A 15,821-nucleotide genomic window follows, 5' to 3' on the forward strand; every position below is an offset into this window, starting at 1 on the left:
AATTTCAAAAGCATATCTTAAAATCTGAGCAGGACTTGGAGTGTTCCTGTATAATAATTAAAAAAAAAACCCAACGAACTCTACAGATATTTCATTAAGAGAAATATGTTATATCTTTCAAATTACTGATCCAGGTTGTGTTTCAGGGGAGACTAGGTTCCTTTGAGACTTTTTTAGAGTCCCCTCTAGTTTGATTAAACTACACTGATGTTTATTATTTTCTCTGAACTGTGCCAACTGATGAATGGGTCATAACTCAGAAACTGCTTGACAATATTTTCTTCAAAACAAGAAAGGGAAAAAAAAGTGGGGATTTCTTTTGTGGGGAGGTAATTATTTTAGACATAGTACTCAGTACTTGTAAGTGTCCTGTCATGCCAAGTATTTGACTCACTTGTTTTTGTTCTTCTAATCTTAAGTTAGTGCTTGCGTTATTAAACATGAAATTCCTTACTCCTGGCGGCAGCAACCTAACATTACTATTTTTTGCCTCTCCTTTAACTGGAAGAGGGTAGTGTTAGTACCTTTAGGGCGTTAGTACTCTTACCCTGAGAACGAGGAGCAAAATAAAGGCTTTTCTTAGGTCATAAAAGAGCTATGAAGAGCTGACCTTGTGTAGATTTTAGGTCAGTGCTGTTGTGTTCCGAATTGTTTATCCTTGGAGCAGGTACAGTTCAAGGAAAGAACAGACAGAGAGTGGCAAAGAGGAAAGGTTATAATATCCAGTCTCATACCCAAATTTATACCTGGTATCTGTCTAACACACTTCTGTATTCTTCAGGCAAACCAATAATGAGTATCTAGCAAAAAATGGTTGCATTCATTCTCTCATAGAATTTTTGAGATCAAGGAATTGCCTTTATGTTCATTTCACAGATTTGATAAGGTTACAAACCTGTGTTACAAACCTGTATGCTGTGAAATTCCTGGTGCCAGAGTGGATCTAAAACTGTATTTGTGTTAGCAGCTGGTGTGTTTTCAGTTGTGGTGGCTTTGCTGTTGCAGGTATATCCTTCTTTTTCAGAAGTTTGCCTCTTGTTTATTATCAGCCACATACACAATCATGCTGGCATAGCAAGGAGATACTACCTCCAGATGCTTTACATTATGAAAGTTTGGCCTAAATACTGCGCTCAGATAACACAAGAAATATGTGTCAGAACAAGAAATTAATCATAGGTCTTCATATTAGGCTACATACTAAATAATACTTTAGGCTTTAACTTGCACTATATAATTTAAAATTTGTTTATTGAAGCTTTTGTTCAAATCTGCTGCTTCAGTGAGGGTTCACTTCTTATTCTACTTACAATAGCGTCCTACTCTTTTCCCTTTGAGAAAGAGGCTAGATGGAGTAATTTGATTCCTTTAATAGGGCACAACTAACATTGTGAGCACCCTAAGATGCATTTTAGTCCCTAAATTTTTTCTGGGGCACTGTTATGTGTGATGTTCTGGGCTGGATGGTCTTGTGACACTAGTCTGTATTATTTCCATCCTTTTCCCCAAGTCTATATATTTAACTTTGCCTAAACGGGTCTACTGGTCTGTCTTGTATGTTTGTAAACAACTTAGGGGATTTCTGTGTGGTATTTGTTTTGATAGAGCTAAGTGCACATACAGAAATACAGTATAAACAAACCTGAAGAAAATTCTGTTTGATCCAACACCAATTGTCATTCTTGGCTGTTGTACAGGCCAGCAGAAGTTCAGTGTTTTCTGCTCTGGTTTTCATCCTGAATCATTTTAACTAACAGTAAATAGGCAACTGTTTGTCTCTATCTTGATTCTAAGCATATTTATGCTTATTAAAGCAATTTGCAATTGTTTCCTGGGCAGAAAAACAGAAACAAACCACAGCATGTTGGTTTTTTTTTTTTACTGGAGGAATCATGTAGAGAACTTGATGCATTTGTCAAATCTATCTTGACAGAAATTATTCATGCTCAGGGAAAAAAAATATGAAAGGTGATCTCAAACCTAAAACATTGGCATGAGTTGAGAATGTGTTGCTATGACAGAATAAGTGTTTACTGTCAATTAGTATTTATTATAGCAGAGTGTGGAGAACATCACTTCTAGAAAATGGTTTCCATCAGGAAAGATATCTTGGATAGCTGCTATATTTGGACAGCAGAAGTGTCTGCGGTCTTGGGTTGTATCTCCCCTGTCAGATAAATAAATATATGTTAAATCAAATGTTGATTATTTTTTAGGTGACCTGTTAGGGGAGACATGAGAAATTTCTGTGGAGTAAATTAGATGATGCCATCTATAAAATAAATGTCCACTTGACAGATGGCTGCTTTATTATCAGATCATTATCTCCATCAATGTTGAGCAGCAAAACAGCTAGAGATCATCAGTGGTCCTCCTGGGAGGCTTTCCCAGCACCATTCTGCTGTGAAATGGCATCGCTCTCTCTGACCCCCACTGGCTGCTGTGTCATGGCACAGCGCAGAGAGAGCCTTGAGATCACCAGTGAGTGCCAGCCATGCAGGTGGAGTGGGGCATCCAGGTAGGACTGCCTAGAGAAATATAGGTTAAATTGCAACAGGAGTGATAGATTTACTATAAAGTGACTGAAAGCTTCAGGTAGAAAGCATTTCAGCATTTCTGAGCTGCAGCTACGATGTTATTATCAGACTTATCCTGAAGTTCCACATTTGCTTATTCTAAAAGGTGTGTATCATCCATGAAGTTGAGTTTTAATTTCTTGCTTCAAGTAATTTCTGCTTTCTGCTCTGTGAGTAAAACCTTATTGCATGTGTAAACTCTGCCTATAGATGGCAAACTTTGAGAAAGTCAAGTGAAATTATAAATTGTATAGAATTCCAGTATGTACTTGTTGTCACTGGAAGGAGTACCACTTATGCTGCCCTGGATGTTCTGTCCAAAAGATTTAAATTATTAATAAAATAATTAGGATGCACTACCAAGTAAAAACAATGTAAAGTATAATTAGAAGTGCCATTTATCTTGAACAGTTTATTGAATTGAGATTTCATAAAGGTTATTATGTCACAAATTCAATACACAGCATTTATAGCTCTATGATATCAATCATCTTTAATCTTTGATACATTTTAACTGTCATTTAAATTGACTAACATTAAAGATTATTGGAAAAAACATTCTCAATCCTGAGATCCTAATGACTTTATTCTAAAACATTGAATGCTGTATGATTTTGCTGTTTCAAATACTTTTTCTTTCTGTTTTGGGCTGCTGTGAGAATGACTAGAAAGTGATGGCAATTTTAATTGTGAGTTACCATTAAGTGCAATGATTCACCATATCCTCACAACATTTTAACTCAGGCAAATGCCTATTGAATCCAGAATGCCATAAACAGATGGATTACTTGCTACGTATGTATTGTTTAGTGTGGGTGTTGTAAGTTGTAAATATGGATATAGATTCTAGATCAATACATTTTCTTCTAGAATCCACTTGTTTCTCTGGCAACAAAAATCCTAGCAGAAGTAAGACACTGAAGTAAATTCTTCAGCTGAAAACAAAATAGAAGATTTTTTTTTACTTCAGTTATTAGTTCTACCATTGATTTTGTTTTTCATGTTAGTAAAACCATGCACCTTCAAACCAGGAAATGTGGCTGTTACAGCATTGTAGAGAAAAACAGGAAGAAAAATTTTGGAAGGTTTATTTTTTTGACCATCTGAATTGCAGTGTCACAGCACTCTTCTGAACCCTGCTAAGTAACATATTTTGCTAAAAGCAACAATTTAAATTATAGACCAGAATCTCTTGCTTTATTATCATAATGGAATAGATGGATCAACATGTAACTATTTTTAATGCAGGCAATAGAGCAAAGAGAAGAAGAAATATTTTAATATTTTGAAAACCACATTCATCCAGGATGGGAAACAACTGTTTCACCAACTCTAATGGAAATGATTAGCAAGATGAAAATATTGTAAAAGTAAAAGTAGCAGAACACTTAATCTATGTTTTGTATTATTTTTGCAAGACTTCCAGTCAAAAAGCAGCACAAATCCTTCTAGTGGCTGCATTTCTTGAAGTTGTAGAGAAAGCCTTCAAGCAAAAAATAGGAAGGCCATAGTGGTTACTCCCTTTTGCTGCTCTTTCAACCACACATTTAGCTGAAACCAAAACTGCATATTTAATAGAATTTAGAGGACAGAAAATAAAATATTATTATTGGTATGGGATGCAGCTACCACAGGAGTATATATTTTAGAAAATTTCTGCTGAGTGTCACAGTAAATCTTCTTTTCCAGCATAACTGTTGCATTTCTCATCAATTTCCTGATAATTTTGAAAAGGTAAATGACTACCCTGCTATTGATCTGGCATTATATATAGAAAAGATTATAGTATATACACAGTTCACATTACAGTACTGACAGTGCCATTTTGACACTAAGTGTTATGAGGATTTTAAAATATAGATATCTATATAAACACATATTCTTGTCCTCTCCATCCCCTAAATCAGCAGCGTGTTCAAATTTTTCTTCATCTTTCTTGCATGATCCAGATGAATTGCTCTGGTGCATTACCGTGGACATAATGTCTGTTGTAATGTCTGCTGTAATGTCTGCATACAGAAAAGCATAAAGTCTAAACTTCAGGTGCTTCAGGATCAGCTTCCTGTTTAGGCTTACCTTCCTGTCATTTTTTATTGTTTTGAAAATAAAAATCAATGCCTAATTTTAAAACAGATTGTAGAGTGAACAAAAACAGATGCCTCACTTTGCTTGAATTATCTGTGACTAAGTGTTCCTGTCCACTGAGCTTGTCAGTGAGATTTGTGCTGTGGTAAAGTACTTTTTCAGGACTCAATTTCAATGTTTAAATACTTTTGACTTCATTTGGAGCATTTTTTTCTCTTTGTAAGGGAGAAATAATTTTAGTTATGCCAGATGTTGTTATAACACTGTTCATTATTATTTAACCAGAAACATAATTCTTAGCACTGTATGAAACACAACTGGTGCTTTTTTTTTATTTATAGATGAGAGCAAGAATATTTGCTGTCTTTGTACTGGGGTATGTTAATATTTTGCATTGAAGGACAAGAACGCAAAGATTGTGGCTAAGTTTCTGAGGAGAAGCAGAATGTGAAATGTTTCAGATTTCTAGAGGGGTTTGGGAAATGCCTGTAAATGGGGCCATATTTTTAAATCACCCTTTGTTCTGTTTTTAAAGTCCCATCCGTCACTCAGTGAACATGTTCAAAGGACAGGTGTAGTGGCATGCTAGCTGCAAGCCTGGAAATATAAGAAGTAGGTAAACTCTGCAGTGGAAGTTTGTTTACAATTATTGCTAAAGAATAATTAGGTACTTTTTGACTCTTGTCATTTGTCTTATTAGATAAACTGTCCTTTGGAAACAAGCTATCCACTTATAAACTTTCCCAGCTATGTAACTGAGTAAAGTACCGTACTTTGTCAGAGCAGATACATTAACCCTCTGACTGGTGCTTTTCTCTTGGGCTTGATTGCAGCACCACACAGAAGCACCCAGCCCATCCCTGCTGCCCCCATCAGCCTTGCCCTTGGATGTGTTAAACAACGCCGTTGCTGGGTTCAGCACCGTGGAAGACCTTATCCGCTATCTCGAACCAGAGCGGTGGCAGCTGGATTTGGAAGATTTGTACAGGCCAACGTGGCAGCTTCTTGGGAAAGCATACATTCATGGGAGGAAGTCAAGAGGTAATTTACTCTTCTGTCTGGCCTTGCAGCTTGCTATAGATATGATTTCTTGACAAAGATTTAAGAGCGTTCTTCACCTTGAGTTTCTAATATATTCCAAGAAAGGAATACATTAGAAATAGAGCAGGTTCCATAGTTGTGCACTGTCCTCACCATTGTATTATTTGAAAAAGGACAATAGCTAAACTCAAAACTTAAAGGAATTTAGCAGGATAGGGCAGCAATGGGGAATTAAAAAAAAAAAATTAGCAAACACAGCAGTTTCCTGTGGGGAACCTGGGAGATCTTTATTTCCCTAAAGTAGCAGGGCGTCTTGATAGGGTAACATATTTGAAATTTGTGGGTTTCTTTTTTTATGAAGGGCAAACACTTTATTTTAATTTGAGGTAGGTAATGTCTTACACTTGTATCATGTGAATGATTTTTTTATTTCCCTAAATTTTTTCCAGTCTCTACATGAAATGAGTTGACAGCAATACCTAAATGTTTCTCTTTGATGACACCTTAGGAAATACCATGTCTCTATGTCTGGGTTGATCATGCAGTTGTCATCAGAAGTAAAGTAGACTGTGTTTTCAAAATTTATAGATCTATTGATCAGCAACTCATTTTCTTCCTTCTACATCTGAAACTCCTGAATTTCCTGCCACATCCCATCCAGATGCTACCCACTATTTCAAGTTTATGGGTAAACATGGATAGCATGAAGGCAATAACACCTTCCTTGCCCACCACACAGCATGAAAATGAAAACGTATGAGCATAACTGAACAGACTTCCCTGTTGGTGGAGGTAAACTAGGAGGCTATCATCTGATCACCAAGAAAAGGGAGGAAGTAGAACCTTGCATAGCTCAAATTTAAGGGTTTGACAGTTAATTCTTAGATCAGAGCCCAGAAATCAGCCTTTTTACCCTATCCAAATTGCTATAGCTGTGCATAGAGCAGCTAAATTATGAGCCAAAGAGGAGGAAACATCTTTAAAAGCTCTCAGATAGTCATTTAACACTTCCTTAATTAAAGAGATTTAGTATTTGCCAAATGCATGCCATAAGCACGCAGTAAGTGGGAGAAAAACAAAATGCAGGTGTTGGATAACATCTATATTGACAAAAGAAACTCCCTGCAAGACATATCTTAGAAGGAAACTATCAGAGTAAATCTTTTAAAGACTTCTAATTAGATGCTGAAATAGTTTTTTTTCACTGAATAAACATAGCATGGTATTGCCACATTTGTCATAGAGACCACCCTCAGACTGCATTACTGAGTCTGTAATATAATAGCCTGAGGTGGAAAATATGTCCAGTTGAAGTGACATAGAACTATTCAATTTATAGGAAAAGCAAAACCTTTTTCTTCTTTTTTATTTTTATCACCATGATATTCTCTCAAACAACATGTTTGCTGGATTTCAAAACCTTTTTAAGAAATGTTTGTGAGAAGAGCATATCCTAAAATTTTTGTTTTATTCAAACTCTTTGATTAATGATTAAATCAGTTTTGTTTTTACAGTGTTTCAGTGTAAAAGTTAAATGACTGTCCTGTTTTCATAAACAAGTTATTAAAACTGTATCTTACTTTATGTAGAGAAATATCCTCCAGTCCTACATAATAATTTGTATGAAAAATTATATTTAGACAACCTAAATTCCAGAGAACTTCTGTCTCTGATGTTTTCTCTGGATAAAATGCTTCCAAAAACTTTTAGTCAGGAAAGAAGAACCAAGTTCAGAGGCTTTGATGTCGAAATATAGTCCTAGATTCTTTTATACTATTAAACATGCTTAAAAATAAAATATATTTTGCTGTGCAACAAAAATTATCCCATCACTTCCCACTGAAATCTATGTATAATCTTTAGATCATATTCTGAAATCTTAAGGAGGAAAAAAATAGTCCCAGTCAAAGCATAGTCCTTAGCAGTTGTGGTTTTTTATGTCACAGTTTTTTTATTTATATCCCACTTCTTCCTTGAGATTTTGTAACAGCTCCTATTGTAGAAGCCAGTAAGAAACTTACATTCCCAGGAACATCTCCAAAGTGCTTAGGAATGAAAACCATTCTGCAGCTATCTGTGCTCACACACAAGTGCCCCAACCAGAATTTAATTTGTTTCATTGACTTTGAGACCAGTATCTAGCTGGAAAAATGTTTTGGGAGAGAAGTTTCCCTGTGGTACTCAATACACATCCAGAAGATGCCAGACAATTGCATTGCCAGTTACATAACACAATTAATTTCAGGCTGCTGTGAACATGGATTAGTTCAGTTGCATGTGCCAGTGTTGGCACACTCTTGAAATACACTTTACTGCCTGCATCTAGATTCTTTATCCTTCACTTATTTTTATTTTAGTGTTTCACATTTATGTGCTACTGCAGAGCCTTTCACTCCTCCTGAGCTAGTGCTAGACAAAAGAACCTTGACTGTTGTGTCAAACACACAACATGAGTGGAAGCCAAGTTGAAGGAATGTTTAAATGTTCACATTATAACAGGTACTGTAACTCAGTGCACTTGGGAAATCCACATAACCTTTTATTGTGGTTAAGTAAACACTTTTAGGGGAATATATACATTCTCTCATCTAGTTTCATGCCCATAGTGTGTTAAAATAAATTTTGAATAGACAGCTACTCTTTGAAAAAATAACAGCTTCATTCACACACTTCAAAGAAGTGATTATATAAGCACTAGATAAATTTGCCACAGACCTTTTAATGAAATTGAATTACATAAGATAGGGCAGGGTTCATTGTGAGGTATTATAGCAATATACCTTAGTACATTTTAAAGCATGGTTATCAAACATGACGTTTGTTCATCTCTCCTGAAGCCTCTTGTAACAGTACAGCACACTGAAAGATACCTGCTAAGAGCTGACTGTGTATTCTCCAACAGAACCCTTTTAAAATTAATGTCTGCAGGTCTGAGGGGTTGAGTTCAAATTAATTTCTTTTTTGTGACAAAGTGACTAACATGCTGTTTATTTTAGCACATTGCCCTTTTCTCTATAAGTGCAGCTAGCTGTAGGTATGGAAATTGATGCATTCCTCTGCTGCTGCCAGAAGGCAGGAGACAATGCAGAAGGACATCACCACACAAGAATCTCTCTCCCACTGCTCTGTGGGCCTGCTGGAAGAGGTGTCAGTGCCCACTTTCAATATCCCGTGGGGAAGGGCTGAGCAGCACATAAGATTAGCTCCTTCAAATTCACTGCACCAAGCATATCAGTCTCTGCAGAAACAATCTTCCAGGAGAAAGTATTAGCAGAACTAGCACTTCTCACAGTGTGCTTCAGGCATTTTATCCTCATTCAGACAGCTCACTTATTACATGTTTGAAAACATTACAGAAGAAAGAAATACTCCATTCCTGTCCACAGTCCTTGATTAATGGAGGTAGACACATCCACCTTTTAAGTGACTCAGCCCAGAGCTATTAGCTGATCAGAAGGGCTTAAATAATTTCTGTTTTTTCACAGTGAATCTCTCCCCCGGAAGTTTTGTCTCTCTTTTCCTCTGCTCTCTCCTCAACTTTCTCCAAGGAATGCTCTTGCAGTGTGGGAGGCAGGCTGGTATACTATCAGTAACTTTATTTGAGTTATTAAACACTCTTCCCTCTTAAAATTCACTTTGTTTATTTAGGAGCCTATGTTAACCTGATAGTGATGGAATGAAGTTTCCCAGCTTGGCATTCACTGTGAGTGCAAGCAAAGAAAAGGCTTCAGTGTGTTTGATTGACCTTTCACAACAATAAATCCTTACTTATGGATGCCAGTATATGGATATGCCTGCAAAAGAAATGTCTGAAGGAACATGGATTGAAATTCCTTCCCAAAGATCTGCACCTTAGAGAGTACCAGTGAACATTTCTGCTAAAGAAATTCAGCTTCCAAATTTTTTTTATGTCTCCTATGCTCAAATAGAATTAGGAGGAATTATCTTGTCTTGATAGGCTGAAGTTCTTGATGACCTCTTGAGGCTCTTTACATAGTAGAGAGGGATAAAAAGATATTTCTCTAGAGGATGATTCAGATCAGAAACTTATTTTAGCTTTATTGTATTTATTTTTATTTATGAATATATGACATTAAAGTATTTTTTAAGCTATATTAATGCACTGGGGTTCTTTTTGCCTCTAATTTTCTCTTGATTTAGCTTAAAACCAGTTGGTTAAAGGTCTTTGTCACTTTATTCAGGGCCTCTGTTTCTCTCATCTCAATAGCCATGTTATCATGGGGTTTTCATGTTCTCTTTATCTTTTGGTTTTTTGCTAGAGAGAGTAGTATCCCTGTGAATTAGACATCGCTTCTGTTCCTTAATGGTAGGTGTGGAGAAAAACAATTCAGAGAAAAGATCCTAGATTGTGATCATTATAGTCTGACTTTTCTGAAATAAATTCAAATTCCATTGCTTCTCACTTTTTTTTTCCCCAGTCTTATGATTTTTTTTTCAATTTGAACTGCTTATTTCAAGGCTTGTTATCTCTTGACTATGCAGCTAAGATGAGCATAGAGGAGCTTGTTCTCTTTCAGATCTTTTTATGAACTTGCTGTTCAACCATTGACATAGTGAAACTTTAGTATGATACAGTGGAACCAGTTTATAGGGAAACTGGTGCCAAATATTAATGTCTTTAACTTGCACTTCAAGTTAGTTGCTTACAAGGAGGAACTTTTTTTTAAGACACACCAAGAGAAAATGAAACCTAGTGGAACAACAGAAATTCTTATATATGCTGCTGTGGAGAGGGAGGAGAAAATGGAACCTACTAATAGTTACATAGATATACAATCTTGCCCAGTTATTTATTCTGTGCAGAATTCCCTGATGATGACAACTCCTTGAAGTTCTTAGTCCATAAAAGTGACTTCTGCTTAGATATGAATGGTTTCATTCTTCCTATAATTACAATGCCCTAGCAAAGAAGCAATAATTGAAATTGCAACAAGAAGTTTGAATGCTTTATTGCAAGTGAATTGAAAATATCTTTGAAATTTTGCAGGATTCTTAATTGCTCTGTGTGTGTTTCTCCAAATCCAAAATGACCATAGAATAGCAACGCTGGAGCTCAGAGTATTGGTGTGAACAAAGTGACTTCCATTAGGGTTGATTTGATAAAACATATACTGGAACACAGCAGCCAAATCTTGCTTTAAATGGAACCATCTTTACCAGAGTTATAAAATAATGGGTGAATATCACTGTGCAGCGATCATTCCATTTGAGTTTCATGGTGTTCATGGCGCTGTGCTGAACCTGCACAAAAGTGAACCTTCCCCATGGGTTTGCACCGCTGAAGTTGATCCGCCACAAAGGAGTTTGGATTGCAGGTGAGACGAGCGAGCACAATTTTCTCTGTCTGTTTGCAGTGGTGGATCTGAACCTCCTGAAGGAGGAGGCGCGGCTGTACAGCTGCACCCCGCGCAACTTCTCGGTGTCGCTGCGTGAGGAGCTGAAAAGAACGGACACCATCTTCTGGCCGCTGTGTCTGCTGGTGAAACGCTGTGGTGGAAACTGTGCCTGCTGTCAGCAGAGCTGTAACGAGTGCCAGTGTGTGCCAACAAAAGTCACTAAAAAATACCATGAGGTACGCACTATTTTTACATCTGCATGTTCGGAAATAATGAAAGCCAATCAGGGCGTTTATTTTTAATAAAATTAATGCACTGCCGTTAATATTAAAATATTTTAAGTATTGCACTTTTAGTAAATAATTTTTTAGCATTTTAATTAGGTATTACATTGAAAAAGGTAAAATCTTTCTTATTAATATACTTTTCTGTGTAACTATTAATTAATTTCTGAGGTATTTACTGGTGCAGTTCAGATACATCAAAACCATACCTTTCATTCTTCTTTCTCTAGTGGTAGATATCAACTTTTTAATGAAACAAATATTTGTTCCTTTCCTTTGCTATAAATTTATAGCTAAAATTATTTATTATAGAATTTTCTAATTGGGTTAACTCTACTGTTTGCTCTTAAATAAAATTAAGTGGAAATCTAAAATTGCAAGACTCTTCTTTGGCAAAGCAACATGATTTAATCGTGTTCAACATGATTTAATCAATTTTGTAAATGGCTTGAGGTAAAAGCAAAAATAGTAATGAGTGGGTGGAATTAATGAAGAAATTCACTTTTAATATGCTTCCTGTCATCCAGTGGGTTTCTAGTGCAATCTAGCTCATAATCTAGGTGTGTGATGAAGCACTTGCTGTTTTCTTGATGCTTGGCTTCTTCTCCTTCAGGTTCTTCAGCTGAAGCCAAGGATTGGTGTCCGGGGATTGCATAAGTCATTGACAGATGTACCCTTGGAACACCACGAGGAGTGTGACTGTGTGTGCAAAAGGAATACTGAAGGATAAACATGATATAATTGTGCTGTTTTCTTTCAAAGCACATTCAATCAATGGCTGATTCTATTATGGGGCTTGTGCATTATCTCCTTCTGTAATCTCAGTTATTTGCTTTGGGGATCTTCGGTCTCGAAGATTTACAGTGAGCTCTAAAAAGAGGAGAAGCCAAACTGGGATTATATGTTGTGTGACAGCTCTGTTTGGAGGCCCAGTGAAAGGATGGGAGAAAGGCATCAATGAGGGATTTAAAATATATGTATTGTTGTTGTTCCCCACAATTTTCTTGGCAATACATGGATTTATAATTTAGGAGTAAAAAATAGATTTAGAAGGCTGACATCATGGAGACTTGATCCTGCTGGCTGTCTCGTTTCTACAGCTCGAGTACATCTGGCCTCTGGTTGAAAACACCTGAAATCTTTCTGTGTTCAGCTACTCCTACGTACTCTAAATCAAAGCGTTCTCTGTTGTATAAACTTGGGTTAAAACAGACTGTCTTTTTCCGAATAAAATTTAATTTGTCTAATGCTGGTAGGAAGGACTGGATTTTTCCATATGCTCTAGTAATGCTCCTGCCTTTTAGAAGGAAGACTGGACAATAATGTGAGCTAAGAAAGCAAACATTGAAAAGATCAGTGCCTTTATTCTTACTACTATGGCTGATGATTTTTTTGTGTGTTTGTTATTTTTTATCGTGTACATTTTTATACTCTCCTTTTGACGATATAACTATTTGCTTTTCTAAACTTGTTAAATATATCTATTTTTACCAAAGGTATTTAATATTCTTTTTTTTATTACAACTTAGATCAACTATTTTTTAGTTTTGTGAGACTTTAAAGCCAGACTTAAACAGTTGGAGGAACAGAAATGTGACTACAGTGGGAAAATGCATGATCTCTTTGCAGTTTGTTTCCATAAAGTGAAAAGTACAGTTTTTTTACCTGGATGCACAGTAATAGTAGACAAAGATATGTGGATGAAGCTCTAAGCTTGCTAGCTCCATGAGCCTAAAAATATGAGAGACAGAGGTTATTATAACCAGTTTCAAAAGCTGGCTTTAAAAATTCCCTCTCTCCATATTGTCCTTTGTTCAGGTAGAAAAGAAATGAGCATAGATGGATGCATTCTAGCTTGTTTAACTCTTTAATTTCTTTAAAGGAGAATGACCTACAATGCAAGAAAAGAAACCAGTGGCTTGCAGCTGTCATGCTTCATCATGGTCATGGGAAGGCAGCCTTGTCGATGGTGAAGTGTATGGTTTTCCATTGGCAGAAACAGCTGCTTGAGTACTGTTCACTCACAGGAATGTAACACTCTGCAGAGCAGTTTGATGAACTCTATGGTATTGTTCTGTATGTTTTATTCTTTAACCCATACACTTATCCCACCCCATGCAAATTGAAATGGAAACAGTAAAGTATTTTGCTTGTAAAATGCTTTAACATTATGCCTATTTTTTTTTTTTGACTATTGGATTTTCAGATTGTAATGAATCACAAAATAAAGTAATAATGCTAATTTTGGGAGAATAAATGTTTCAGTGTTGTTGCATATTTGTACCTGTCAGTATACAATTTAATGGGAAAAGTTAGGATGGTGATTTTCTCCTTACTATTTTGAAAGTCAGCTCTGAAAACAAAAGTCTTCTCTTGCCAAGGCTTCCACTTGCTTTATTAATTCTGTATTACTGTAAATACACAAGAAAAAAAAAGGAAAGGAATTAATGCGATGCTATTTGTACAAACAGTCAAAATGTTCAAAATTGTGTGGATGTGAAGCCATCAGATTGAAATAACATCTTCTGTTATTGTTTCCATAGTGAAAATGAATTCTGATGAAAATTTGGATTTTTTGCAAGTTAGTATGACTTTCTGATACCAATTCTGGAAATTATTCAGGTGGCTTCTTATTTTGTCCCCACTCTCAAACACCTACTCAGTAAGAAAAATTTCTGGTGTAAATGTGACATATAATTTTCCAGCCTGAATATTAACCTTGTATCAGAATTCAGAATTATGGTCACAAAGAAACCTGGTTTACTTGAGTTTTGAGTCTTTGACCTGAAGTGTTTTGCAGGGATGTTGGGGATGTCTTTGCATTAATGTTGTCCCTTTTTTTTTTTTTTTTAATTTAAAGAGTTTTTGAACAGCAGGTCAAGGTAAAGACAGAAATCATAGCCTCTGGCATCATAATTCAGCTGAAGAATCAAAAAATGTAATTCCATTACAGAAGATTCTGCTGTAGGAAATGCAGGAGGTCTCATCCTCTCTGTAGACTTTCTAGGAGAAAAAGGCTGGTCATGAATTTTGGGGTAGGTATTTGGTGGCAGCAGAGTAATGGGGAGTTTCTGGAACCATGTAGGATGTGGAGAGTAATGTTTTCTAAATGTCACAAGTAGTTTTTTTCCTATTGCCCCCCTCTGTCTCAATTTCTTCCTTGCCAGTTCCTTGAACCAGTTTCCTCCCCAGCTGCTTGCTTTAGACCTGCATTTGGGCTCCTTACCTCTTTGCTCCTTGTGTTGCCTCACACCATTTCTGTTTGCCGCCCTCTTGCGGAGCATCCTTGAGCTCTCTACCTCCCCCTTGTCTCCATGCTCAGGCTTTGTCTTCTTGCTACTTCTGCCAGGTTTTTCCACCTCTCCTCAGACATTCAGGAGATTTGGCACTCCACCTCCTCCCTAGCTGAGAGGGTCTGGAGAGGTTCATTTTTCCTCCAGGAGGGGATGTAGGAATGGCACCATCTGAGGGGAGAAGTGAAGGGTGCAGTTCTGCTTGGTGCTGCATCCCAGGTCCTGCCAGGCAGAGCAGCTGCTCCTGGCTGTGGGTGGCTTCTAAGCAAAAGGTGTGGTAAAAACTGACTGAAGATATCAATAATGAATTACGAACAAGCAGCTAACAGTGCCTTTCACACCTACAGGTAATGGCAGCTGAATGCCAAGGATGTGTGGAAGTAGATTGACATAAGTGGGTAGTAAGCCTTTTCTAATGTGGAGTAGAAGTTGCAAGTTTTGATGTTACATCTTTGTGGAGATTTTTTTTAAATGTTGCTATGTATTTTAAGCCATGAATTCCTGAATTGCATCAATGTAAACATCAGGGTTTGGCAATAATGGCTGTTTCTAATGGGTCTAAACAGTGGAAACAACCAAGTAGAACAAAGTAGCTCCTGTAAACAGACAAAATCCAAATAGCACAGTCTGGAGTTTGTAGGTTTTATCCTATGCCCAATAAATGTCTTCAGTCAAAAGTAATTGCTCCCCCCAGAGGAATAGGTGGGGGAGCTGATGACTGATGTTGAGCCTTGTTTTTATGGATTCTGTAGATACTCATATTCCTGGAACCCTCCTGTCAGCTGTGGCCAGCATGGGAGGCGTGGAGAAGCACCAAATCTTTACTCACCAAGGGCGTTAACTGCAGATCTCTTGGCTCTTAAAAGACTTTAAGTGTTTTTGCTCTGTGTCTGCCTGGTTGAACAGGCTTACAGCTCCTTTTCAGCAGAAGAGGAGAAAAAAAATGTAGATGATAGAACAGAGTGTATGGAGAAAAAAAGATAGAAACACAAAGATTTGGTTTTTATTAGCTAGTGCATCAGCTAATGCAAGCTGTTACCTGATTTCCTCTCTAACAAAGAACTGTGTTGAAACTATTAAAAATTTGCAATTCAGATGCTAGCTGCTTAAATAGTCTCATGTTGTTTACTCAAATTCTGAAAATAAAAATTATAAAAATTTACATTGACATTTACATTATAAACA

General features: G+C 36.7%; 1 protein-coding gene across 1 annotated transcript in view; it reads left to right on the top strand.

The window, feature by feature from the left end:
• The window catches only part of PDGFC (platelet derived growth factor C), a 120,498-nt gene extending 107,908 nt beyond the window's left edge, over nt 1-12,590 (top strand). The window contains exons 4-6 of the mRNA XM_030947368.1: nt 5,495-5,702; nt 11,078-11,295; nt 11,957-12,590. Coding sequence (XP_030803228.1) covers nt 5,495-5,702; nt 11,078-11,295; nt 11,957-12,073 — 543 coding nt within the window. The 3' untranslated portion in view covers nt 12,074-12,590. The remainder of the gene's footprint in view (nt 1-5,494; nt 5,703-11,077; nt 11,296-11,956) is intronic.
• The last annotated feature ends 3,231 nt before the right edge of the window (nt 12,591-15,821 follow it).

Source organism: Camarhynchus parvulus, chromosome 4 (assembly GCF_901933205.1).
Source record: "Camarhynchus parvulus chromosome 4, STF_HiC, whole genome shotgun sequence".
NCBI lineage: Eukaryota > Metazoa > Chordata > Aves > Passeriformes > Thraupidae > Camarhynchus > Camarhynchus parvulus.